The sequence below is a fragment of the Rhinatrema bivittatum genome, chromosome 10 (genome assembly GCF_901001135.1).
Source record: "Rhinatrema bivittatum chromosome 10, aRhiBiv1.1, whole genome shotgun sequence".
Taxonomy (NCBI): Eukaryota; Metazoa; Chordata; class Amphibia; order Gymnophiona; family Rhinatrematidae; genus Rhinatrema; species Rhinatrema bivittatum.
Window position 1 is genome coordinate 84,177,548 of NC_042624.1, and position 26,134 is coordinate 84,203,681.

The following is a 26,134-nucleotide window of genomic DNA, read 5'->3' on the forward strand; positions in this document are numbered from 1 at the left end:
TAGAAGAGAGACTATGCAATTATACTGAGGATAATTTTCAAATAGTCTGCATAGTGGTAAGGCCTGTATGTACATTGCGCATGTAGACTTTACCGAGTGCTTTCAAAGTCAACTTATGTGCCTAAGGTTCACTTTGAAAATACTTGGCTAATTGGTCCAGTACATGCACACTTTCAGTCTTGTAAAATTACACCTCCTCCTCCTCCTTTGGATGTTGTAACACATGCATGAAAAAATATCTCCTCTTGAAATTTATAAAAATAACCTTTTTTTTAAATTGCTGTGGGTATGGCACCGGTAACAAAAAAGATATGAAACATTCCACTTCAACCTAAAAAAATGTATTATTATATTGTTTTGTAAGGAGGAAAGAAGTTCACCACGGTTTAAAAATTTTAAAAAAAAGTTATTTTTATAAATTTCAAGAGGAGATATTTTTTCATTGCATTATCATCAAGTGGATCCCTCTAGATGTTTTCAGGTGCTAGAGTTTTTTGGTAACACATGCGTGTACACTTATGCACAATACTTTTTAAAATAAAAAAATATGCGCTTAAAAGTGCCTACTCCATCCCTTTTCCCCCGGAACGCCTCTCCTCAGTACACTTAAAAGTATGTACTGAACTCAGGTCGGTTTTACAACAGCCCCTTCCATGTATAAATAGCTTCGAAAAGAACCCTCAACATGTCAATGTGCAATGAAAAGTTGAAAATGTAAAAAAAAAATTGCAAAACTCAAATTAAAGTTTCAGCTTAACATTCTTCTTCTTAAAATCCTGTTGCTGGGTTCCTCCTTTTCTTATTCCTGCTAACAACACACACAGTTATACTTGCAATGAGAGAAACTACAATCACTGTGGAACATACTATCAGCACCACAACTGTCACACTGAATGCAGGAGAATTATTCTCAGGAAGAGCAGATGCTGTGGGAGGGACAGGTGTGGTAGGATTATCAGGTGCTGTGGGAGGGACAGGTGTGATAGGATTATCAGGTGCTGTGGGAGGGACAGGTGTGGTAGAATTATCAGGTACTGTAGGAGGGACAGGTGTGGGAGGAATAAAGAAGGTTGCCATTGCTGTATTAGATATATCTGATAAAATTCCAATTCCATCTATGGCACGTAATGCAAAGTACATTTTAGTACCATTTTCTATGATTAAATTATCTGGTAGAAAGGAAAAGGTTTCCCTGGATCCAGCAGGTTGAGGTTTTAGACTGGAGGAATTGATGGCAGTGGCATTTTCAAAGTTTTCTTTTAGTTGTAATCGATTTTTGCTCATTCTTATATCATATCTTGCAGCTGAAAATAAAAGATGAGTATATCGGTTACACTTCATTCTATGTTTAAATTCAGATCTAAAGTCAAATGCCTGTTTCCTTTGCAAACAACCTCTTAGCTGCAGCATTCAGTGTTCATTCCACCATCATGGCTTGTTTCACTACTTAGGCCACCTGCGTTAAAAAAAATGGTTTTCCCATGTTTTATTCACTTTGTCCCCCCATCTATCTAGCCAATCATTAGAGAGAAAGGCATCTCTTTCCCTCTAATTCTCAGAACATTTTGGTTGGTTCTGTTCTTTTAAAATGGTTTTTAAAGTAAAAATCATTTTCTCAAAATTAGATCGACAGGTTGCTTCTCTGAGGATGCTTTGTAACTTAAGAAACAATAGCCACTCAATTTAATTTATATATTCAGTTTCTGCATATACATATCTGTTGCTACTTTGTATTATTCTTTTAGACAGTCCAAGTGCCTGAATCTTTCAGGAAACCTCCAGATTATCTGCTGTTTTTCTAGGTTGTACAGTGAGGCCTCAGGCCACTGATCAGAAACAGCCCATGATGCTCTTTCTTCCAAGGTACAGTGCACAGAACAGTATCATAAGTATTGCTGCAGCGGGGGGGGGGGGGGGGGAGGTATAGAGCTTCTCATTAACTCTGGGCCTGTGGTATCAAGGAGGAGGAAGAGGAGAATGGCGAGTCACAAAGGTGGACTAGGAGGAGACTAAGAGAGGGTAGGGGATGGAGAGAGAGGATGTGAAAAATGATGTAGACTGCAAGGAGGGTGAGAATTAGAGGGAAAGAGATGAGTCCTGGGAAGAGGGTAACAGAGAAAAAAAGGTAACAGAGAAAAAAAGGAAAGATTGTTTGCACAGTGGGAGGATGAGAGATGGAGAGAGAAAGGAAGAGAGAGATGGAATAGTAAGAGCATAGAGAAGGGTGAAGAAAAGGGGAAGGCAATGAGATTGCAATGGCAAGAAGACAGAGGTGGAGAAGAGAAAGATGGAAAGAAAAACTAGGTGGCATGGACAGGAGAAGGGGAGGCATAAATCTATCCTATTTTTTAATGTCACCTCTTGGAACAATTGGCCCAAGATTAGTCTTCCATTGCAGTGGCTTTTTTCACTGGTAGGACACTTTCAGTTAATCAAAATACCCAGTTTCTCAAAGATCTTGTTTTAGTCTATATGGAACGAGCACTTGATAAAAAAGAAAAAAAAAATCCAGAAAGTCTGAATTTTCCTCCAGAATCAGTTCTCTAAAGACCATGTAAAATATCTTGTTTAAAATGGGCTTAATCGTGTAGTGCTCAGTTTAGAAGTTCTTCAAGTTGTCTCTGAGTTAAGCACAAAAATGAGAGGTGCTCAGCCTTTCCTCAGCTTTGATACCTTCTCCATCTTTTTTTCCTGTATTAGAATAGTGCCAGATATGAAATATGGCACCTCTATATGACATCATTAGCGGCTGGGTACTGGGAGGGGGAATTGGGTTTTCCTATGATGAAATAAACAAGTACATGTATAAGGAAAGAAAAGGAAGAAAACTAAAGGCCTGAGTCATCCCAGAAAGAAAAGAATGGGAGAATCAGTCCCTAAACTGATAAAAGCAATTCATGGTCTTGCAGCTCCTAATTTGTCTTACTTCATACATTCCCCTCATTTTCTGTGCTTCAGCCATGTACAAAACCAGCTTTCTCCCTCTTTCAAGCTTTTTCTCTTCTTGCCCCATTCTTACATCATAACATCCCTTTGATATACATGATGTCTCCTCTCTAAATCTAAGCTTTTAGCTCACTTTTTCCAACTTGCTTTTACCTAATCCGTCTAGTAGCTCATGCTTTGTACCTTAACTACTGTAACCTTATTAAACTGTATGACATGTATATGGGCACCATATACTGTAAATACTGAAATAAACAAACCTTTCAATACCAATGTTCTGAACACATTAAGTGGCATATATTTTAATTTTATTGTATAATAATTTAGTAGATGTGTTATATATGACTTTAAACTGTATTTTTATTTGCATTTTATGTTTGGCAACCATTGTGATGGCCTGTCTGAGCGACGGTATATAAGAATTTTATAAATAAAATAAATAAGTAAAATATTTATGCCTGCTCCCAGCATAGTATATTTTCAGTTATTATATTTCCTAGCTTGTTGTGATTCTGCCCTCATGGGCAGCCTCTTACCTTCTCTCTGCCTGCCCCTCAGCCTGGAGGCCGCAGTCCCCGGTTTTGCTTGCGGCTGGAGCCTCTCCTCGGTCTGCCCTCTGCGGCTTGAGAGCTGCCGACAATGCTGGGCCTGTTCCTCAGCCTTAGCAGCAGCATGGTCCTGCACAACTTCCTGCTTCCTAAGGCGCGGGCCACACTTCTTCACAAGATTTAAAGGGCCCGCGGCCGGATATGCCCCAGGCCCCCCCTTGATGACTGCTTCCTGTCTCAGCCCTATAAGATGGCTTCAGCTTCAGTCCTGCTTTGCCTTGCATTGGACTTACTTGCTCCTGGAAGTCTCATCTTCCAGCGCTCCGTCAGGTCTTCATTCTTCGTTGGAGCTCCATGTCTCATCTGCTTCCTGAGTCTTCGTGCTTTCCTGATGTTCCATGTCTTCATGTTCCGAGGTTCCTAGTCCAGGCTTCCTGATGTTTCACTTCCTGATGTTCCAATTCCTGATGTTCCGAGGTTCCGCTCCTTCTTCACTCATTTCGAGTCCTCCTGACCCTCCAGCTCCTTTGGTTCTCCAGATGACATCTTGTTGGGGTAAATCCATCTCGTCGGTTCCTGTTATCGTCATTGGAGTCTCATCTCAGCTGGATTCCCTTCCTGCGCTTGTCCTGTTCTCCGTGTGGTCCGTGACCAGCCTTCCAGGTTGTGTAGGGCACACTACAGGGACCAGCCCATTGGGTCCACCCATGTCGGTGGGCTGTGTAGGGCGCCCTGAGAGACAGTGCCAATGTCTGAACCTTCCCAGCTCCTCTTCTCATCTAGAGTCTTCCAAGTTCCTCATCTCATCGAGAGTCTTCCAAATTCCTCATCCACATCCAGAATCTTCTTGTCCATGTCTTGAATCTTCTCTGTCACAAGGCCTCCGTCTGTCCTCATCCTCAGTCCGGCCTGCTGCTTCTTGCCGATACCTAGCGGCAGGGCCGAAAGGGCTGGGAACGGTCAGAGGACTGTTCAATAACCAACATAATGTTGTTGGCTTTCCAGAAGCATGCAGGTCTGGCAGAGGATCAGACTGTCTTCATCCATGCTGGGGCACAACTCGCCAACCCTCGGTGCTGTCTTGGTTTCTTCTGGGATCATGCCGAGGCACAAGGGCATACAATCCCCTCAAGCTGGGATCACTCTCCTAGCGGTCCCAAACATAACAGAATGCAAGGCCTCTCAAGGCCTCCCCCCACATAACACTTGTGCAGTAAATTTATGTTTTGGGGTTAGGGAGAATTCTGTATATATATTTTCCATATGCATTCCCCTTATACACATGCAGTGACAGACATGTAAAAAATATTGGGGTAGGTATTCCAACACTACTTAGCCGGATAAGTCGCTGAATATCTGGCTATGTTCATTGGCCGACATTTATCCAGATAAATGTTTATCAAGACGGGGCAACTTATCTGGTTATCATAACCAGATGCCTATATTCAGCCTTAACTGAATAAGTTAGACCAACGCAATTAGCATTTATCCGGTTATATTCAGCAGCATAGCCATGCTGCTTAATATCCATTCTAAGTTAGCCGGATAATTAATATCCAGATAACTTAGGTAACCAGATATCTTTGAATATTGGGTCCATTATTTTTGCAGGGGCAATGACTATTGTGCATTCTTGATGTAATTTACATGCTGAGGCAAAGGACTTTTCTGGAGAGGCAGAAGACTATATCTTATGTAAACACCCCCGCTCACTTTGCCAGGGCTCACCTTCAGCAAATGCAGGGGTTGAAGATATCTGTCTACAGCCCCAGAACCAGGGTTCACTCCACTGGGGAATAGCAGAATGCTATGATGTACACACAAAAACACCTGTCCCCACCCAGATTGTGTTCCAAACAGGAAAAAAAAAACCTGTTTCCAAAAATGAAAAGAAAGTCCAAAGATAAAGTTCAGAAAATTAGGGAAAATGCAGTATTTATATTCAACAGTTCCCAGTACTTTCACCATTCTTCTGTGACACCGCAAAACTCCACAATGGATACTTGCAAGTTTTTCCAGTTCAATTCACACTCCTCCCTCACAATCTCCCATTGAGGCCTCAGATTTCCTTCAGGTCCCCAGAGAAGAAAGTTGAAAGTAAAAACACAGACAACTTCACTTTGTTCCTTCTCAAACTAGGCCTTCTCTAAGTAGAATAGATGTCCCCATAGACCAAGGGGTCTTTATCCTCCCAGATGGTCCCAGTTCTACAAAAGTGAATTCCCTTTCTCCATGCCAGCAAAACTCCACACTCTCTCTCTTCTATGACTGCTTCTCTAGACAAGTCCTCCCTCTTCATGGGAAACACTTATGGCCTCCCTCCAAACCAATCCCCTTTGGGGAAAGGCACACACCAATCCTCACCTCTCGGAATCTCCCACCGTTCACTGACTGACTTCCTTGAGTTCTGCATGAATCTTCCCTTGCGGGGAAATTCTCAGAGCTGAACATGCAGGATACACTCTCAAGGCCTGACAAGGGCCACATTTTTCCCCAGCTACAAAAAGGAAAAAACTGAGATCCTAACCAGATCCAAATTCTACATCACATTCAGAAAAACAAAAACAGTTAAAAAGCAGCGTACGTCATTGATGGAGACATTCAAGTGAAAATATACCAGCTGGTCAAATTGTTGATTCTATATCCATTACCCAATAGACACCTGAAAGAGAATTAAAATTGCTTCCATCTGCTGTCTAAAGGTGGTTAATACCTTGCACATAACATTTAACAACACAGGAGTTTTCTGTAGCTAAAAAAAAAAATGATGCAAGCCTAGAAATAGATTAAAGTCCTGCAGACAATTTAACCCCTCAGGTCTCGTGAGAGAATCCTTATTCCATTGGATCAAATCACAAAATTGTACCTTCCACCCTGCAACCCAAATCCTGTCATTCCATGTGGACAGGAGAATAACAAATCCACTTATAGAATTTTAGCTGTAAAAAGCAATCAAATACAACCTACTGATACACTAGGACCAATAATAGTAAACCTATTTTTAATATCTCACTCTTCACTAGTCAGAACAGGGGACTAGAAGAAAAAATCCTTTATCTTCACAATTCTTCCTCAGTTACACCAGGACCTGGATGGGAACTTCAGTTACATATTCCTTTGCACCAATCTCCAGGGTGTAGAAAATGCACACCAAACAGCTTCTGTAAGAATTCTGGGTTGGAGTAGTTCCACTTCTCCTATATAGTCTTCTTGGGCAGCAAATATCTTCAGCACTTGGCACCTGGGTCTCTGGATCAGAGACCCACACATTTAAGATCACCAGGTTGAAGAAATTAAACTCTGTACTCCAATCACCTTCTCTAAATGACATTCTTCTACCAAATTCACTCTGTCTTTTTGCTTCAGGCAGAAAGCAGCAAGGAAAAAATTGACTTTAATGAAAGAAAGGGTCATTCAAAATCCTGGACATTTCCTCCCTGAAACAAACTTTAGAGTGCCCCAATAAAACAAAATACCACAAATAGCATTAAGGAAAGGAGAATAAGGACATAGTGTGTGGATCCAGCTTTTGGATTTTGTTATCTTTTGGGAAGACGAGGATTTTTTTCTTTTTTGTCAAACTCAAAATGTTTTTAAATTAAAGTTCTTGAAACTCTTGAAGAATCTTCAGGTCTTCTGACTCTCTTGGCGGAGCAGGTTCCCCTCAATTCCGAGCAACAAAGCAGGTTCCCCTCAATTCCGAGCAACAAAGCAAAAAGACATCCATCAAATCAGGAAATTGATATCTTTTCACCACCTTGCAAGAAAGAACAGGACAGACAGACAGAACAGCATAGAGAAAAAGTATTTTGTCCTGAATTCCTCTTCAAAAGAACCGGATTTAATTGGAAACTACTGGAACAAGTCTGATGGCTTTACCCAGGGCAAGTCTTGCCTCACAAATCTGCTTCACTTTTTTGAAGGAGTTAATAAACATGTGGATAAAGGTGAACCGGTAGATATAGTATACTTGGATTTTCAGAAGGCGTTTGACAAAGTTCCTCATGAGAGGCTTCTAGGAAAAGTAAAAAGTCATGGGATAGGTGGCGATGTCCTTTCGTGGATTGCAAACTGGCTAAAAGACAGGAAACAGAGAGTAGGATTAAATGGGCAATTTTCTCAGTGGAAGGGAGTGGACAGTGGAGTGCCTCAGGGATCTGTATTGGGACCCTTACTTTTCAATATATTTATAAATGATCTGGAAAGAAATACGAAGAGTGAGATAATCAAATTTGCAGATGACACAAAATTGTTCAGAGTAGTTAAATCACAAGCAGATTGTGATAAATTGCAGGAAGACCTTGTGAGACTGGAAAATTGGGCATCCAAATGGCAGATGAAATTTAATGTGGATAAGTGCAAGGTGATGCATATAGGGAAAAATAACCCATGCTATAATTACACAATGTTGGGTTCCATATTAGGTGCTACAACCCAAGAAAGAGATCTAGGTATCATAGTGGATAACACATTGAAATCGTCGGTACAGTGTGCTGCGGCAGTCAAAAAAGCAAACAGAATGTTGGGAATTATTAGAAAGGGAATGGTGGATAAAACGGAAATTGTCATAATGCCTCTGTATCGCTCCATGGTGAGACCGCACCTTGAATACTGTGTACAATTCTGGTCGCCGCATCTCAAAAAAGATATAATTGCGATGGAGAAGGTACAGAGAAGGGCTACCAAAATGATAAGGGGAATGGAACAACTCCCCTATGAGGAAAGACTAAAGAGGTTAGGACTTTTCAGCTTGGAGAAGAGACGACTGAGGGGGGATATGATAGAGGTGTTTAAAATCATGAGAGGTCTAGAACGGGTAGATATGAATCGGTTATTTACTCTTTCGGATAGTAGAAAGACTAGGGGGCACTCCATGAAATTAGCATGTGGCACATTTAAAACTAATCGGAGAAAGTTCTTTTTTACTCAACGCACAATTAAACTCTGGAATATGTTGCCAGAGGATGTGGTTAGTGCAGTTAGTATAGCTGTGTTTAGAAAAGGATTGGATAAGCTCTTGGAGGAGAAGTCCATTACCTGCTATTAAGTTCACTTAGAGAATAGCCACTGCCATTAGCAATGGTTACATGGAATAGACTTAGTTTTTGGGTACTTGCCAGGTTCTTGTGGCCTGGATTGGCCACTGTTGGAGACAGGATGCTGGGCTTGATGGACCCTTGGTCTGACCCAGTATGGCATTTTCTTATGTTCTTATGTTATGTCCATACTGGTGGAAACCTTCGTCCATGGTGATACCTCTGTAGACTCAGACTAGCCAATATCCCAGTAGTAGATGGTCTACTGGAATCTCTGGAATGGCTCCAATACAGACAACTTTACTCTTCCAGGAACATCCACTGGTAGAAGGGTTATGAGAACCACTGACAGCAGACATGAAGACTCGGCATCCATAATGGACTGTGGCTCAAGTCCAGGATTCTCAGGTCTCTGGCATCCAGCTCTAGCTCTTCATCTTTCAGGACGGGGCAGGTGGAGCCACATCAGAAATGTAGACTCCATTTTTTTCTCCAGCCATGCCATATCTCACCCTATGGTGGCCAGCTCCTGACTTCATGTCCCAGACATCAGATCCTTTGCGGCAAAGAACATGACATGCTGCATCTTTAAGACAGAACAGGAACACTACTAGCAATAGGATCCAGAAGCTAATTTTCTCACTGAGACTAAACACAGCTCCCAGCCCTCTCTTCACCACAGCTGCAGCATTATAGGCCTCCAGGCTTCATTTGACACCTCTCCAAGCTAGATCCTGCCTTCTCCTATGACTCAGGATTCCTGGCCAGCCCCAATGAGTTTCCCCTCTTTGAACTTGGCCCTGTACTGATGACTTCACCGGCTCCACACACTATTTGCCGTTGCCTCCTTTGGGCCTTGCTAGTGTTCCATCACCAGCGCACTCCTGCATCGTTCCTGGCCTGACTTAAGAACATAAGAAATTGCCATGCTGGGTCAGACCAAGGGTCCATCAAGCCCAGCATCCTGTTTCCAACAGAGGCCAAAGCCAGGCCACAAGAACCTGGCAATTACCCAAACACTAAGAAGAACCCATGCTACTGATGCAATTAATAGCAGTGGCTATTCCCTAAGTATAATTGATTAATAGCCATTAATGGACTTCTCCTCCAAGAACTTATCCAAACCTTTTTTGAACCCAGCTACACTAACTGCACTAACCACCTCCTCTGGCAACAAATTCCAGAGCTTTATTGTGCGTTGAGTGAAAAAGAATTTTCTCCGATTAGTCTTAAAGGTGTTACTTGCTAACTTCATGGAATGCCCCCTAGTCCTTCTATTATTCGAAAGTGTAAATAACCGAGTCACATCTACTCATTCAAGACCTCTCATGATCTTAAAGACCTCTATCATATCCTCCCTCAGCCGTCTCTTCTCCAAGCTGGACAGCCCTAACCTCTTCTGCCTTTCCTCATAGGGGAGCTGTTCCATCCCCTTTATCATTTTGGTTGCCCTTCTCTGTACCTTCTCCATTGCAACTATATCTTTTTTGAGATGCGGCGACCAGAATTGTACACAGTATTCAAGGTGCGGTCTCACCATGGAGCGATACAGAGGCATTATGACATTTTCCGTTCTATTAACCATTCCCTTTCTAATAATTCCTAACATTCTATTTGCTTTTTTGACTGCTGCAGCACACTGAGCCGAAGATTTTAAAGTATTATCCACTATGATGCCTAGATCTTTTTCCTGGGTGGTAGCTCCTAATATGGAACCTAACATTGTGTAACTACAGCAAGGGTTATTTTTCCCTATATGCAACACCTTGCACTTGTCCACATTAAATTTCATCTGCCATTTGGATGCCCAATCTTCCAGTCTTGCAAGGTCCTCCTGTACTGTATCACAGTCTGCATGTGATTTAACTACTCTGAATAATTTTGTATCATCCGCAAATTTGATAACCTCACTCGTCGTATTCCTTTCCAGATCATTTATATATATATTGAAAAGCACCGGTCCAAGTACAGATCCCTGAGGCACTCCCTCGGGGCTTCTCATTGCCAGGTTCCACAGTGGTCTCCTTTGGTGGAGCCGGCAGCAGTAGTAACAGTTTTGACCATAGTCAGCTGTGGCAACTTCAACTGGCTCCTGCCCTTCTGATAGGTCTGATCTGAACTGCTGCATGCTTCCGCCAGTGTCAGGTTCCCACACTCTCCTCTTCTTTGGACAGGGCCCCGCACCACAGTTCCTCCGGGTCCCACGACTCTGCTCCTCACTACCTTCTGCAGCCAGTTCCATAAATGGGGGTGGCAGCAGCTATAGTTAGGTCCCCTGGTGCTGGGCAAGTCTCCTGCTCTTTTTTTTCAAGCTGTCCTGCAGCTGTACTGCAGTGGTAAAAAAACCAAGATTCTAGTAGATTTAATAAATGTTCTCCTTTTTTCTTTTATAATTACTGTAAATGTTCTCTAATAAATCCACAACTAGATTATGACTCGTAGTGGATATTTGTTATGGTTAAACTGCCAGATTTTCTGGACTGGTCAACAGTCATAAGGGTTCAGACCATTAAATCTCCCATTGCTTGGTATATGCTCATCTTCCTAGAGCAATGCTTCGCAATCCAATCCTCTGGCACACCTAGTTGTTCAGGTTTTCAGGATCTCCACAATGAATATTAATGAGATAGATTTGCATACAATGGAAGCAGGGCATGCAGATCTCTCTCATGCATATTGATTATGGAGATCCTGAAAATCTGACTGGCTAGGTGTGCCCCAGGATTGGGTTGAGAAGCTGTCCTAAAGGACATATTAAATCTGCCATATGACAATGTTTTGGCAATAATGGGATTTCAGGATCATTACTGGCATTATAATGAATTATAAATTGAAACAAAATGTCTAACATACCTTGTCCCTCATCCATATTATCCCCTGGTGCTGTCCATGACAGTGCAATATTATTTTCTGCAATGTCAGCTTCAAGATCGATAGTTTTAGAAGGTGGAAACATTTCAGGTGAGTAATTCGGTGGAAGGCCAGATACCACCAATGAACCTCCTGAGGCTGTTCTGCTGAAACTTCCCAGCTTCACCTGAATGTCGTCATCACTAACTGGAGGCCTTGCTGGGTTCATCTGGATTTTACCTGGAAGACAAAGTTCTCCTTGATCATTATGAAATCGCTCAGTTGTTATGGATATTTTCCTTGTTTCACATCTTCTTGTTCTGACCTCCTTTTATTCTCGTTATTTTAGTGCCCATAATCAAACTAAATCTTACTGATGCCTGGGCACTAGCCACTTGTGTAATCAGTACTTTGAAGAGAAATTTCTTACACAATAATGTGTCTCTAAAGAATGGCAGTAAAACTCCTTACATCTGCATTACTTCAGCTCTTGAATTAATAGTCCAGCATCTTAAATGTTTCTTACCATTTTCCACGTATCCTGGTATGTACAAGGCATGGTGCTGTAATCTAAACCCAAGTCTGGTAATATTATTATCTTTTCCTTGAACTCGCACTTTTAAGTTGTATCTACCCTTTCCATTGTAAGCAGTAAAATACTTTGAATAGATACCATCATCCTTGGAGATGTCAGCACCTTGGAAAGAGAAAATTATTAACATATCGAGTAAAATACAAATAATATTTGATGACCCATTTAATACATACTAAATTGCTTCTTTTTTTTTAACTTTTTATTAAACATAATATTGTAATGATTAAAAATATTTAAGGAGAAATTTTGAAAACTTAACTTATCTGAAATTGATATTGCTACCAACCCATCCACCTACAATTTTCTGATGCAGCACTATTGACTCTTTAGCAAGGGAGGTCAGTTTCCCATCTGGGGAACTGCTGGGCCTTGTCAGAAAGCTCAACCTCTGTGTCAGATCAAACAAGAATCAAGTGATAGCTGGAAGCAGAGAACATGGAAGACATATTGAGAGCAATTTTCAAAGCAAACTAGCTGCTTTGGAATGTATTAATGTGCCTAGCTTGCCCTGTCTGAAAATTGTCCTCAGCCCAGCTAAAAGTATGCAAGAACTGATTGATCTAGAAGCTCAAAGAAACAGGACAACATTGTTAGATAAACAATAAGAGAATACAAAGATGCCTTTTAAATAGCTGTGATATGCCTTCAGTGCTTACAAAATTATAGTATGCAAAGAATCATAATAAAAATATAAAACATGAAATGAATTCCTTTAAAAAAAAAAAATATATATACAAACAAGTTTGACCAATAAACCTAGGCTTTTTATTAAACCACATTTGTTGATTTGTTGAGCATTGGAAAGTCTATTGTGACGTTGACAACTACTCATTTCAATTTCAGTCTCTTCAGAGCCAACTCCTGGAACAGAGAACTAGACATATGGGCAGATACCCGTATAGAAATTATTTAGCACTTTTCAAATTCTTTAAATACATTAAAAAGTAGGTCTGCAAAACTATATAAACAGAAAGTAAATTTTGTCCCTGATAAAAAGATTGCTCTTACCTGCACCATTATCAGCAAGTTCCAGGGGTACTGGGCTTCCAGTCTCCGGTTCAATGGTAGCTGTCACATTTGCCCCAAGAACCGGTAAAAACCCTTGAGTAACTTCTGCATAAACCAATATGGGATTTGGGTCATGGATTGTGTCCTTGCTCATGTGGGCATTTACAGTCACTGGAGGTACATCAGGTTTTGCTGCTCGAGATGTCACAGTCATACTTAAAACTTGATGTGATGTGTGTGTATTGCAAAGGCTATAAAGCCAATCACCTTCCTGTAAAACCATGTTATAATATTTTAATTTGCAAAAGAGATAAATCATTCTATTGCACTTTTTTCTTAAATATGAATTAAAATAGTACATTTTGAAGACAAATTATGATGATGCAATGACATAAAATGTATTTGAAAATAGGGAGAACTACGGTATTTAAAAAAAATTACGAGGGTAAATAGCTGAAATTGTACCCCACTGAGCAGCTAAATAAAGCCATATAGTTTCTTCTAAGAGGCTGATATTCAGCACCATTTGTCCATCCAAGTTCAGACTTAGCCAGACAAGTGGCAGGATTTGAAAATTCCCTCTGGCTGACCGCCTCAAGATATCTGGCTAAGTAGTTGACTGGATAAAACTTAGCCAGAGGCATTTCTGGGTCAAGTTAAGTTAGGATAACCTGGTCATGGCATAGGGCAATCCTAGAGTTAGCTGGATAAATTTATCCCATCAACTTTAAAGTTAGCGAGATAAGTTTATCCAACTACCATTGCCAGTCGTTTAGAGGCTGAATATAGACCCCTAGGTGTCTACATCTATCTGCTCAAAAATTAGGTGTTCCCAGAGGTGGAATAAAGTCAGAAGAGAAAACTACCATCATAAATTTGATTTTCAAAATATATGAGGGTAGTTTACCCATATAGATTTGCAGCATCTCGCAAGGAGGTGCAATGCAAATCTATGCTTCTACTTTCTGTCTCTCTCTCCCCCACCTTGAACTGTGATCCTCAAGTAAACCCCACCCCAAGCTACACTGCCCTCCCTGTCCAGCAGTTCCCCGGATGGGAAACTGACCTCCCTTGCTAAAGAGTAAACCATTTTGATTAAATTGTATTTGTAAAAGCGATATATAAACACTTTTAAATAAATACAATCCCTTGATCTCTTAAATATCCTCTGGTACCACGATCCCCAGAAGATCCCAGCTTCTCGATCCTTGATCCATCAGAGACCTTCCAGCAACTCCCCCAAGATGATCTCAAACCCCCATCTATTCCCAATCTATCGAAGACCCTCTGACATGCCCATGCCCAAGAACACCAGTCTGTGGTCAGGCGCCTAGCAGCTTCTAGAAATTGCCCCCTATTGTTTAATATGGATAAAATCAATAGGAGTTCACTAGAAAAATCAGAAAAAGAACAAGAACAGCACAGTATGGATGCAAAAATGATTTTGACACTATGGGCCTCATTTTCCAATATCGCATTGGTAACGCATTAAGGGGCGTTTCCCATGCAAATGAGGCTTTTTTCATGCAGCGGGGAAACTTCGCGTAGAGAGAGAGAGAGAGAGCGAGAGAGAGAGAGACTTGCTATGATGTCTACTCCCTAGACAGGTATTTGTATCCCTATGAGAGGCTCACCTAGTAACTCGAGGTGGGGATTAGGTATGAGTGTAGGGGGTTGGGGGCCGCTTTCACATTCAACATGAGACGTACGAACAGAACAGTGGTCTCTTGTGAAGATTTGCTGGCCTTCGGAGTAAGGAAACTCACTCCAAGATGAGATTTGGACAATGTTCTCTCAAACTAGCTTGTTGTTGCCCAGGTAGAGTGTTCATCAAGCTAGTTTGAGAGAACATTGTCCAAATCTCATCTTGGAGTGAGTTTCTTTACTCCGAAGGCCAGCAAATCTTCACAAGAGACCACTGTTCTGTTCGTACGTCTCATGTTGAATGTGAAAGCGGCCCCCAACCCCCTACACTCATACCTAATCCCCACCTCGAGTTACTAGGTGGGCCTCTCATAGGGATAAAATAGCTGTCTAAAGTCTCTCTCTCTCTCTCTCTCTCTCATTCATACGGAAACGTCGTGAACCGCGATAAACCTTTACCGGCCTTTAGCGCACAACATATCGCGAATGAAAGGGTTGTAGCTATTGGCCGCATTAGGAGCCACACTAACACTGCGGCTGTTTCGCCGCACGATTTGCGGAATTATCTCCTGCGGTAACTCCTTGGAAAATGACCCCCTATATTGGCACTACTGGTGTTAGCCTCAGATTAATCTATTATACTGACATCTTGTGGCCATTGTTGGTACTATAACCTCTTGCTGGAGTACACATATATTTCTAATACACAAGAACATTTTTTTTCCATATTGAATTTGATATTGATCTGAAAAAAACTTCTCCATGTTGCATATCTACAGCTCAAGAGCTTTCCAATGAGGTATGAAATAAGATAGGAAATGTAGGAGGAGTTTGCCAGCCAAGAACAAATTAAAGAAAAAAGTTTAAACAATATAGTTTACCAGTACCAATAGCTATTAACAAAGATTAGTAGTACAACTTCATTTTTTGATTGGCTGGAGCAGAGGTGGACAACTCCAGTTCTTAAGAGCAACCAATGTGCTAGGTTTTCAGGATATCCACAATTAATATGCATGAGAGAGATTTGCATACAATGGAGGCAGTGCATACAAATCTATCTCATGTATATTCATTGTGGATATCCTGAAAACCTGGCATGTTTGTGGCTCTCGAGGACCGGAGTTGGCCACCCCTGGGCTAGAACTACTACTCTTTATAAGCTTTATTCGTCAAAAACTGGCCTCTAAAAAAAAAACCTGATAGCACAAAGATATTCACTGATTTTGGTAAATAAAAATAGATATACCCTGTGTTAAACAATTGTGACCAATAAACCTAGGGTTTATCAAAGCACATTTCTTATTCTGTGGAAGGTCTATTGCAGGGGTAGGCAACTCTAGTCCTGGACTGCCACAATATTTCTGCTTTTCTGGACATCCATAATCCATGAGATATATCAGCATACAATGGAGGCAATGTATGCAAATATACCTCATGCATATTCATTGTGGATATCCTGAAAATCAGACCAGTTTGTGGCACTCCAGGACCGGAGTTGCCTACCCTTGGTATACTGTGATGTGGACAACTGCTAATCTTCTGCTCTTTTAATCCATAAAGGGGTAATGCTGTGTGGCTGTTTGGCTGAAGGAGCAGGACAACTCCTGGGATAAATGGATAGTTACAACCCTAGACTGGAGGGTGGCCAATGTAACCCCAATATTTAAAAAAGGCTCCAGGGGCGATCCGGGTAACTACAGACCAGTGAGCCTGACTTCAGTCCCGGGAAAAATAGTGGAAACTATTCTCAAGATCAAAATCGTAGAGCATATAGAAAGACATGATTTAATGGAACACAGTCAGCATGGATTTCCCAAGGGAAGTCTTGCCTAACAAATCTGCTTCATTTTTTTGAAGGGGTTAATAAACATGTGGATAAAGGTGAACCAGTAGATGTAGTGTACTTGGATTTTCAGAAGGCGTTTGACAAAGTCCCTCATGAGAGGCTTCTACGAAAACTAAAAAGTCATGGGATAGGAGGCGATGTCCTTTTGTGGATTACAAACTGGTTAAAAGACAGGAAACAGAGAGTAGGATTAAATGGTCAATTTTCTCAGTGGAAAAGGGTAAACAGTGGAGTGCCTCAGGGATCTGTACTTGGACTGGTGCTTTTCAATATATATATATAAATGATCTGGAAAGGAATACGACGAGTAAGGTTATCAAATTTGCGGATGATACAAAATTATTCAGAGTAATTAAACCACAAGCAGACTGTGATACATTACAGGAGGACCTTGCAAGACTGGAAGATTGGGCATCCAAATGGCAGATGAAATTTAATGTGAACAAGTGCGAGGTGTTGCATATAGGGAAAAATAACCCTTGCTGTAGTTACACGATGTTAGGTTCCATATTAGGAGCTACCACCCCAGGAAAAAGATCTAGGCATCATAGTGGATAATGCTTTAAAATCGTTGGCTCAGTGTGCTGCAGCAGTCAAAAAAGCAAACAGAATGTTAGGAATTATTAGGAAGGGAATGGTTAATAAAACGGAAAATGTCATAATGCCTTTATATCGCTCCATGATGAGACCACACCTTGAATACTGAGTACAATTCTGGTCGCCGCATTTCAAAAAAGATATAGTTGCGATGGAGAAGGTACAGAGAAGGGCAACCAAAATGATAAAGGGGATGGAACAGCTCCCCTTTGAGGAAAGGCTGAAGAGGTTAGGGCTGTTCAGCTTGGAGAAGAGACGGCTGAGGGGGGGATATGATAGAGGTCTTTAAGATCATGAGAGGTCTTGAACGAGTAGATGTGATTCGGTTATTTACACTTTCGAATAATAGAAGGACTAGGGGGCATTCCATGAAGTTAGCAAGTAGCACATTTAAGACTAATTGGAGAAAATTCTTTTTCACTCAACGCACAATAAAGCTCTGGAATTTGTTGCCAGAGGATGTGGTTAATGCAGTTAGTGTAGTTGGGTTCAAAAAAGGTTTGGATAAGTTCTTGGAGGAGAAGTCCATTAACGGCTATTAATCAAGTTTACTTAGGGAATAGCCACTGCTATTTATTGCATCAGTAGCATGGGATCTTCTTAGTGTTTGGATAATTGCCAGGTTCTTGTGGCCTGGTTTGTCCTCTGTTGGAAACAGGATGCTGGGCTTAAAGGACCCTTGGTCTGACCCAGCATGGCAATTTCTTATGTTCTTATGTTCTTAACCATCCTCTGAGCAGGCTGGATAGACCATTTTTGATCTTTATCTGCTGTCATTTGCTATGTTATTTTGGCCTAGATTCATCAAAATACTGTAATTTTCGCATGGATAATGCCCACGATAAGAAAAAGGAGTGTGGCTATGATAATTTTAGAATTACCACACCATTCGCTGTGTTAGCGCTTCGCATTAGGGATGTGAATCGGGCTTCGGACGATTGAAAATATCGTCGATATTTTCAAAATCGTCAGAAATCGGGGGCTCCCCCGAAACGATAGGAGGGCGGGAAAAATGGCACACAAAAATAACCCCTAAACCCACCCTGACCCTTTAAAACTAAACCCTTTGCTTCCCCCACCCTCCTGACCCCCACAAAAACCTTTGACAGGTACTTGGTGGTCCAGTGGGGGTCCCGGAAGTGATCTCCCACTCCCGGGCCGTCGGCTGCCACTAATCAAAATGGCGCCAATGGCCTTTGCCCTTACCATGTGACAGGGTATCCGTGCCATTGGCCGGCCCCTGTCACATGCTAGGAGCACTGGATGGCCCGCGCCATTTTTAAAGATGGCGCCGGCCAATGGCACGGATACCCTGTCACATGGTAAGGGCAAAGGCCATCGGCGCCATTTTGATTAGTGGCAGCCGACGGCCCGGGAGCGGGAGATTGGGCCCGGGAGCGGGAGATCGCTCCCGGGACCCCTACTGGACCACCAGGTACCTGTAAAATGTTTTTGGGGGGGTCGGGAGGGTGGGGGAAGCAAAGGGTTTAGTTTTAAAGGGTCAGGTGGATTTTTTGTCTATCGGCTCAGGCGCAGCCGATAAACAAAACCGCGATCGGGCCCGATGGAAAAAAAACCCACATGTGAATCAGAACCGGAATCCGAACCGATTCCGGTTCCGATTCACATCTCTTCTTTGCATAGGTAATTTATCGTGACATGCATTTAAAGTTTTCTCAGCCCACAATACTTGTACTTCACTTTTTGCAAAGTGCTGAGAGAGAGAGACTATAAGGCCTTCATAGTAGTCAACTATTTATATCATTATAGGAGGGCCAGCTAGTAACTTGAGGTGAGGTTTTGGTGGTGGTGTAGGGTTTTGTAGGCCAGTTTACATGCAGAGTGAGACATTCGAATAGCACAGTGGAGATTTGACATCATTTGGACTGAGGAAAGTCACACAAAGATGAGATTACTTCAATGTTCTCTCGCCCTAGCTTGATAAGAACATAAGAACATGCCTTACTGGATCAGAGCAGAGTCCATCAAGCCCAGCAACCTGTCTCCAACAGTGGCCAATCCAGGTCATAAGAACCTGGCAAGTACCCTGGTAGAGAGTCCATCAAGCTAGAATGAGAGAGCATTGTAGAAATCTCATCTTTGTGTGACTTTCCTCACTCCAAGTCACGTCAAATCTTCACTGAGATGTACTGTGCTGTTTGTATATCTGACTGTGCATGTAAAACTGGCCCCCAAACCCTACACCACCACCAAACCTCACCTCGAGTTACTAGCTGGCCCTCCTATAGTGATATAAATACTTAAGAACATAAGAACATGCCATACTGGGTCAGACCAAGGGTCCATCAAGCCCAGCATCCTGTTTCCAACAGTGGCCAATCCAGGCCAAATGAACCTGGCAAGTACCCAAAAACTAAGTCTATTCCATGTTACCATTGCTAGTAATAGCAGTGGCTATTTTCTAAGTCAACTTAATTAATAGCAGGTAATGGACTTCTCCTCCAAGAACTTATCCAATCCTTTTTTAAACACAGCTATACTAACTGCACTAACCACATCCTCTGGCAACAAATTCCAGAGTTTAATTGTGCGTTGAGTGAAAAATAACTTTCTCCGATTAGTTTTAAAAGTGCCACATGCTAACTTCATGGAGTGCCCCCTAGTCTTTCTATTATCCAAAAGAGTAAATAACCAATTCAGATCTACCCGTTCTAGACCTCTCATGATTTTAAACACCTCTATCATATCCCCCCTCAGCCATCTCTTCTCCAAGCTGAAAAGTCCTAACCTCTTTAGTCTTTCCTCATAGGGGAGTTGGTTCCATTCCCCTTATCATTTTGGTAGCCCTTCTTTGTACCTTCTCCATCGCAATTATATCTTTTTTGAGATGCAGCGACCAGAATTGTACACAGTATTCAAGGTGCGGTCTCACCATGGAGCGATACAGAGGCATTATGACATTTTCCGTTTTATTCACCATTCCCTTTCTAATAATTCCCAACATTCTGTTTGCTTTTTTGACTGCTGCAGCACACTGAACCGACGATTTCAATGTGTTATCCACTATGACACCTAGATCTCTTTCTTGGGTTGTAGCACCTAATATGGAACCTAATATTGTGTAACTACTATGTGTGCCACTCCAGAGGCGCGCTCTCTCTCCCTCTCCCTCCCTCCTCCACACTTTAATACTTTTCAGACGCACATTTATTTTTTTGCATTTGGAGTGAATGAGTAATAGCCTCGTTCACATGCATTTGCATGTGATGAGCGCTAACTCATTCACTCCGCGTTGGACGCTAGTTAAATAGGCGCTAATCCCCCTACTGCATTAGGGGTGGATTAGTGCCTATTTAACCCGCGTCCGACAGCGGGTTAAACAGTGTACTCAGCTGAGTGCACTGTATTGCATCGGCCCCATCGTAAGCTCTCTGGGGATAGGAAAATATCTACAGTACCTGAATGTAATCTGCTTTGAAGTGCTGAAAAGTGGAATACAAAAATCTAAAATAAATAAATAAGGGTCATGCAGTAAGGGGTGTTGAAGTGTGGTGGGTTTTTGCTGGAGATGGCAGTTCAGAGTATGCCCTGATCAGGCTGGGAGGGGGGTTGTTAGGGTTGGGCTGGGGAGGAGAGTGTGCTGGTGTTGGGGGGGGGGGCACAGTGTGCTGTGGTGGGACTGGGGGAACAGAGTGTGCTGGGGCTAGGCGGGTGAGAGGGGAAAGGAATACTAGGATTGGGCTAATGAGGGAGTCTTAGTGTGTACTGGGGTCAAACTGGGCAGGGCAAATCAGTGTGTGCTGGGTTTGAGCCAATGAGGGGAGTCAGAGTATGCTGGGGTCAGGCCTCAGGGGGAGGCAGATTGTGCTGGGGTCAGAGTATGCAAAGGCCGGGCCAATGAAGGGGTCAGGGAGTACTGAGGTCCATCTGGTAAATGCAATTAGAGAGTGCAGGGGCCAGGTCAGTGAGGCGGGGTGGGAAGGAAGATCAGAGTGGGCTAAGGAGAAGGGAAGGTAGAGCTCTGGAGGGTGTAAGGGGGTCCCTGGTTCAGACTGGGGAGGAGGACAGTGAATAGGGCTCTCTGGGGAGTTTCTAGTTTATTGTAAATGAGATTAGTTTGAACTGAATTGTAACTTGCCAGTTTTTCTAATGTGAGATTTGTGCTCCCATTTGTATGATACAAAAATTATTACATAGAAAATTAAAAAAAAAAAGTTATATAATCAAAGTTATTTAAAGAGCAAAAATGTGCCTTTACCTGAGCAGTGCCTGAGATTTGGAGGCGAGCATTTCTGAAGGTTGCATCGCTGTTGAAATTTATGTTCTTATAAATGCTTCCTCTTGGGTCCCTTACTGTAATGGTTGGCATGCTCCGCTCCCAAGTGATTGCAAAGAACGTATCATTTCCCACTGTGCTGTCAATAGTCACACTACCATTTAAACATTGGCTTGGGTTGGTAGTTAAACCAGAGCTTTCAAGCTGTAAGATAAAGAAAAATAAAATACATTTAATCTTGTATTTCCCTCCTTAGCCTCACTATTGAACTTACTACTTTCACCCCATCCCTCTACACTTTCTGTACTGTTGATCTTGTGGATCCTCCCTTCTTGGTCCAAGGACAGGACAATGCCCATCAGGCTAATGGATAGTAAGATACAATCCTCTGTCCTGGTAATCAAAATGGAGGCTTTCACCCAAACATTTTTAACTGTGCAGACTTGCTCTCTTACTTGATAACGTTATACTATATTTATACTCTGTCTAATCAATCTTTAAAGATTGCTCTAAGTGGTTTACAACATTTTGTAATTACAATGCAAAATATTAGAAAACCAAACAATAATAATAATGATCTATACCTATCATACAGCTGAAAATCACCACTTACTGCAGTGATATTCACTTCCAGACTTTGAAGGCTGCAAACAGGTTGGGTTTTCAGGATATCCCTAATACATATGCTCGAGACAGATCTGCATACAATTGAGGCAGTGTGCATGCAAATCTATTTCATGTATATTGTCATATAATGCCTTAACGCTACCCCTAACTCTCACCAGAGCCGTAGCCATGCCTATGGCCAAAATGGCCTCAGCCATAGGCACCGCTACCTGAAGGGCACATACTGCTGCTGGTGATGTCATCCTTAGGAAGAGTAACACCACAGCCCTGCCATAATCGTTGGCGGGGCCTGGGGAGGAGAGTGTCAAATGTTTGTGCAGCAGTGCCCAAGGCCGGTACAAGAATGTTACATATCCTAGGCAACCCTTACAGCCTTGCACCCCTATCCCACCTTGTCACATCCTCCCTACACACAATCTGGGATTATAAGAACATAAGATTTGCCATACTGGGTCAGACCAAAGGTCCATTAAGCCCAATATACAAAGTGGCCAAGCCAGGTCACAAGTACCTGTCAGGATCCCAAAAGTTCAATAGATTCCAAGTTGCTTATCCCAGGAATAAGCAGTGGATTTCCCCAAGTCCACTCAGGTTCGGCATGACCAGCTTTTCACACCATGCATTTGCTCAAGGCAGAACATCCAGGAGGATGGCGGCAACTGGAGAGGCTGCAGGGACACCAGTGGAGCCAAACCAGCTGGCAGCTGAAGAGAAAATGAGGTGGCAAGCTCGCAGGTGGAACCCAGTCTGCCAGTAGCTGAAGAGGAAGAGAGGCCGCAGGCCACTGGCAGATTTCAACCTGTTGGTGGCTGAAAATAAGGAAATACTGCACAGCCACAGTGTTCCCTGTAATCTGTGGCGTGTGCGCCCACGCATAATGTTTCCTGCATGCACGCAGAGCTTCAGCTCCAACCCACCCCTCCCAAGAGCAGAAAGGCCGGCAAGTCATTCTGGAGCACATCCCACCATGGTCCGAAGAGAAGAGGCGGCCTGCTCATCCCAATAGAGCCCGAAGAGAAGAGGAATCTGCGGGGCCATGATGGAGCTCATCCCACCATGGCCCGAAGAGAAGAGACGGCCTGCGGTGGAGCTCATCCCACCATGGTCCAAAGAGAAGAGAAGCCTGCGAGGCCATGGTGGAGCTCATCCCAACACGGCCCTAAGAGAAGAGGAATCTGCAGGGCCGTGATGGAACTTATCCCTCCAGGCCTGAAGACAACAGGAGTCTGTGTATGTGTGTGTCTGTGTGCGAGCCTGTGTTTGTCTGTGTGTGATAGTCTGTATGCATTTGTCTGTCTGACAAGCATGTATGCATGTGTGTGTCTGTGTGAAAGCTTGCATGTGTGTGGCTATGTATGCGGCTGTTTGAGAGCCTGTGTGTGCTTGTGCGAGAACTTGTGTGTGTCTGTGTGAGAATCTGTGTACATGTGAGTGCCTGTGTTCGTGTGTGTGTGTTTGAGGCCTGTGTGTGTCATAACTGAGGCTCCAGCTAGAGCTGGGGAACCCCAACAGGAGCAGTCCAGTGATTCAGGGCAAGACGAGACAGAGCTGGAAAATCTGCCTATACCAACCACCAGCTCTGCAGGTTGAGCCCTTGGGTTCTGGTGGCCGGCAGGACTTAGGCTATGTCTGATGTTGAGGGGCAGGTAGTGCAGGATTGGAGACTGAGGCAAGGCAAGGTGAAGCTGGAATCAGGGGCAGATGAGGAACTGGAGCAGGGTGCAGGTAAGTGTGGAATTGGAACAGACTAGAACAGTGTTCAGGTAAGCATGGAACTGGAACAGACTGGAACAGCATGCAGATAAGCACAGAGCTGGAACAGAGTGCAGGTAAGCATGGAACTGGAAGAGACTGGGACAGACAGGACAGAACAAGGCAAGGACAGGACAGACCAGAGAACAAAGAACATATATGCTTGAAGGCAGCAGACTAGATAGAGGGCCTGAGAGGTCACAAAGCACAGCTGTGAGTGCCTGTGAGCATGTGTGAGGTCTGTGTTTGTTTGTGTATCTGGTGAGAGCCTGTGTGTATGTGTATAAGCGTATGTGTGTGTAACATACCTCTAGGAACTAGGGCAGAGAAATGTTGAATCATCATTGTGGCATGAAAAGACTGACAATAGAGTGCTGTCTCTTTAAGAGCTGGGGGGGGGGAAAGGAGATTCAAAATTGGATTGTCTGAGCATGTGCAAACAGATCACTGCTTAGCTTGAACAGAGTTCCTGCCCTGCTCTGAATTAATAAATATTATCTGTACTGATTAAGGTTCTCTTTTCTGGAACCCTGCTGTGGACGACTTGGGAGTAATTGAACTGTGCCCTGTCAGGATTTGAAGCTCTTCTTTTGGATAGAGGCTGCTGTATTGTGGATTTGGCAGTTGAAGCAAAGAGCAGTACTGACGCCCTCTTCAGCTCTAAATTCAAATGGACACACAGTAGGATACAATCTGGGACTTTGCTTGTTCAGAGACTGCTTAAGGTCGGGTGCTATATCACATGCTGATTCTGGTTGAAATACTTAACATGAGTTATGACAAAGTTGAGTTTTCTCTTGTACTATATACATGTGTTTATATGATAAATGCAGATGCTTAGGAAGTGAACAGATTTATTTCAGTCATTCATTCCAGTAAAGATAAAACTGTTACTCACTAAAGAGCATGTGGATTCATTTCTGATACTGGGTTGGGAATCAAAGTGCAGGTTTCAGACACAAGGAGTCATAAAGAAAATTGAACTTCAAGGGTTACAACAAATTCTGACGCCCAACGTGGGGCAGTGTTTTTTTTTTTTCTTCTCTCTGTCTGACCTGCTACTGAGTGACCCAGCATCATTAGTGAAGTGAGCACAGTATTCTCTTTGTTTCTTTCTCATACAAAATGGAGTATTGCAAGTACTATGATTGTATTCCTGATAGATCTGTTATTCTAAGTTCTGTAAATCCTGAAATATCTTTAGCAAGTGTAGAAGATGCATTAAGCCCAGCGGGTGTAGTTACAAAATTGAAACGTTTAAGAGCTGAGTCATCTGATCAAGTTTTGTGTGAGTTTGAAGAACCGCTTTCTATAATTATTTTAGAAAGAATGAGCTTAAAAGGGGAACTGGACAGTCAGTGGATAATTTTACCTGTCTTAGATGAGACAGTATCAGAACAGAATGTTGAGTCAATGTCCCCTGAAGCATGCACTGACCCACTAGTGAGTGACATACTTTTAGATATGACAGATCGACTTCAAGAAGAATTAGCATATATAGCTGACAGTCATAAAATCAATATTCAAGATCTGAGGAAAAGAACATCTGCTCTCATGATTGAGAGTTTGGGGTCACAAGAAAAAGAAACACGAGATATGGATCAATCACCCCAGAGTATATTGCAGACTCCAGTTAAAAGCCAAAAAAAAGTTCCCAAGTGGCGGGATGCTATGCTGACCCAACATTCTGTGGCAGTCAATTCTTCTCAATATTCCATTCCACCAATTTCTATTCCTGCGGATGTTTCAAAGGTTATAGTGGAGCATGTGATCAAAACTCCTAAGGAAAAGGGTGCAGAGTTGAATCATACGTACTACAAAATTAAAGTTTTCTCTGGAAATGTCCCTAAACCTAGTAATGAAGGAGACTATGAAACTTGGCATATTCAAATTAAGCAATTACTGCAGGATCCAGATCTCACCGCAGGTGCAAAAAAAAGGAAATTAATTGAAAGTCTCCTTCCTCCAGCTTTAAATATTGTCTCTTACATAGATAAAAGCACCACAGCAGAGCAGTGTTTAGAGGAACTGGAGAAGGCATATGGCAGTGTAACTAATGGAGAGGAATTATTTTTTCAATTTATTGAAACTTTCCAGAATGGCAAAGAAAAATCTTCAGACTATTTGAGAAGGCTTCAGGTCCTGTTACAGAAAGTCGTGGAGCGGGGAATTTTCTTTGGGCTCGCCCCAGACAGGCAGTTACTACAACAGTTTGTACGTGGGTGCTGGGAGGAGACCCTGATTACCCGACTGCAATTGAGGGACTTATTAGAGAGCCAGTCGAAGAAACTGCCACAGTACTCGGAGCTGCTATTTAAAATTAGAACGATTGAGGAAGAAAGAAACATGAAAGAATCTAGGAGGATACGTCAATTGGGAGTTACCCAGATTAAACCTGTAAGCAGGACTTACCTAGCAAATGACATAAGCATTGCTCAACATATGACA

The 26,134-nt window shown here is 42.5% G+C and overlaps 1 protein-coding gene across 1 annotated transcript in view; it reads right to left on the bottom strand.

Annotated features, from left to right (window-relative positions):
• Positions 1 to 768: 768 nt before the first annotated feature.
• Positions 769 to 26,134, bottom strand: part of CLCA1 (chloride channel accessory 1) — an 82,684-nt gene continuing 57,318 nt past the window's right edge. The window contains exons 10-14 of the mRNA XM_029617656.1: positions 21,290 to 21,511; positions 12,984 to 13,254; positions 11,907 to 12,077; positions 11,384 to 11,620; positions 769 to 1,304 (exon numbers count right to left, since the gene is read on the bottom strand). Coding sequence (XP_029473516.1) covers positions 769 to 1,304; positions 11,384 to 11,620; positions 11,907 to 12,077; positions 12,984 to 13,254; positions 21,290 to 21,511 — 1,437 coding nt within the window. The remainder of the gene's footprint in view (positions 1,305 to 11,383; positions 11,621 to 11,906; positions 12,078 to 12,983; positions 13,255 to 21,289; positions 21,512 to 26,134) is intronic.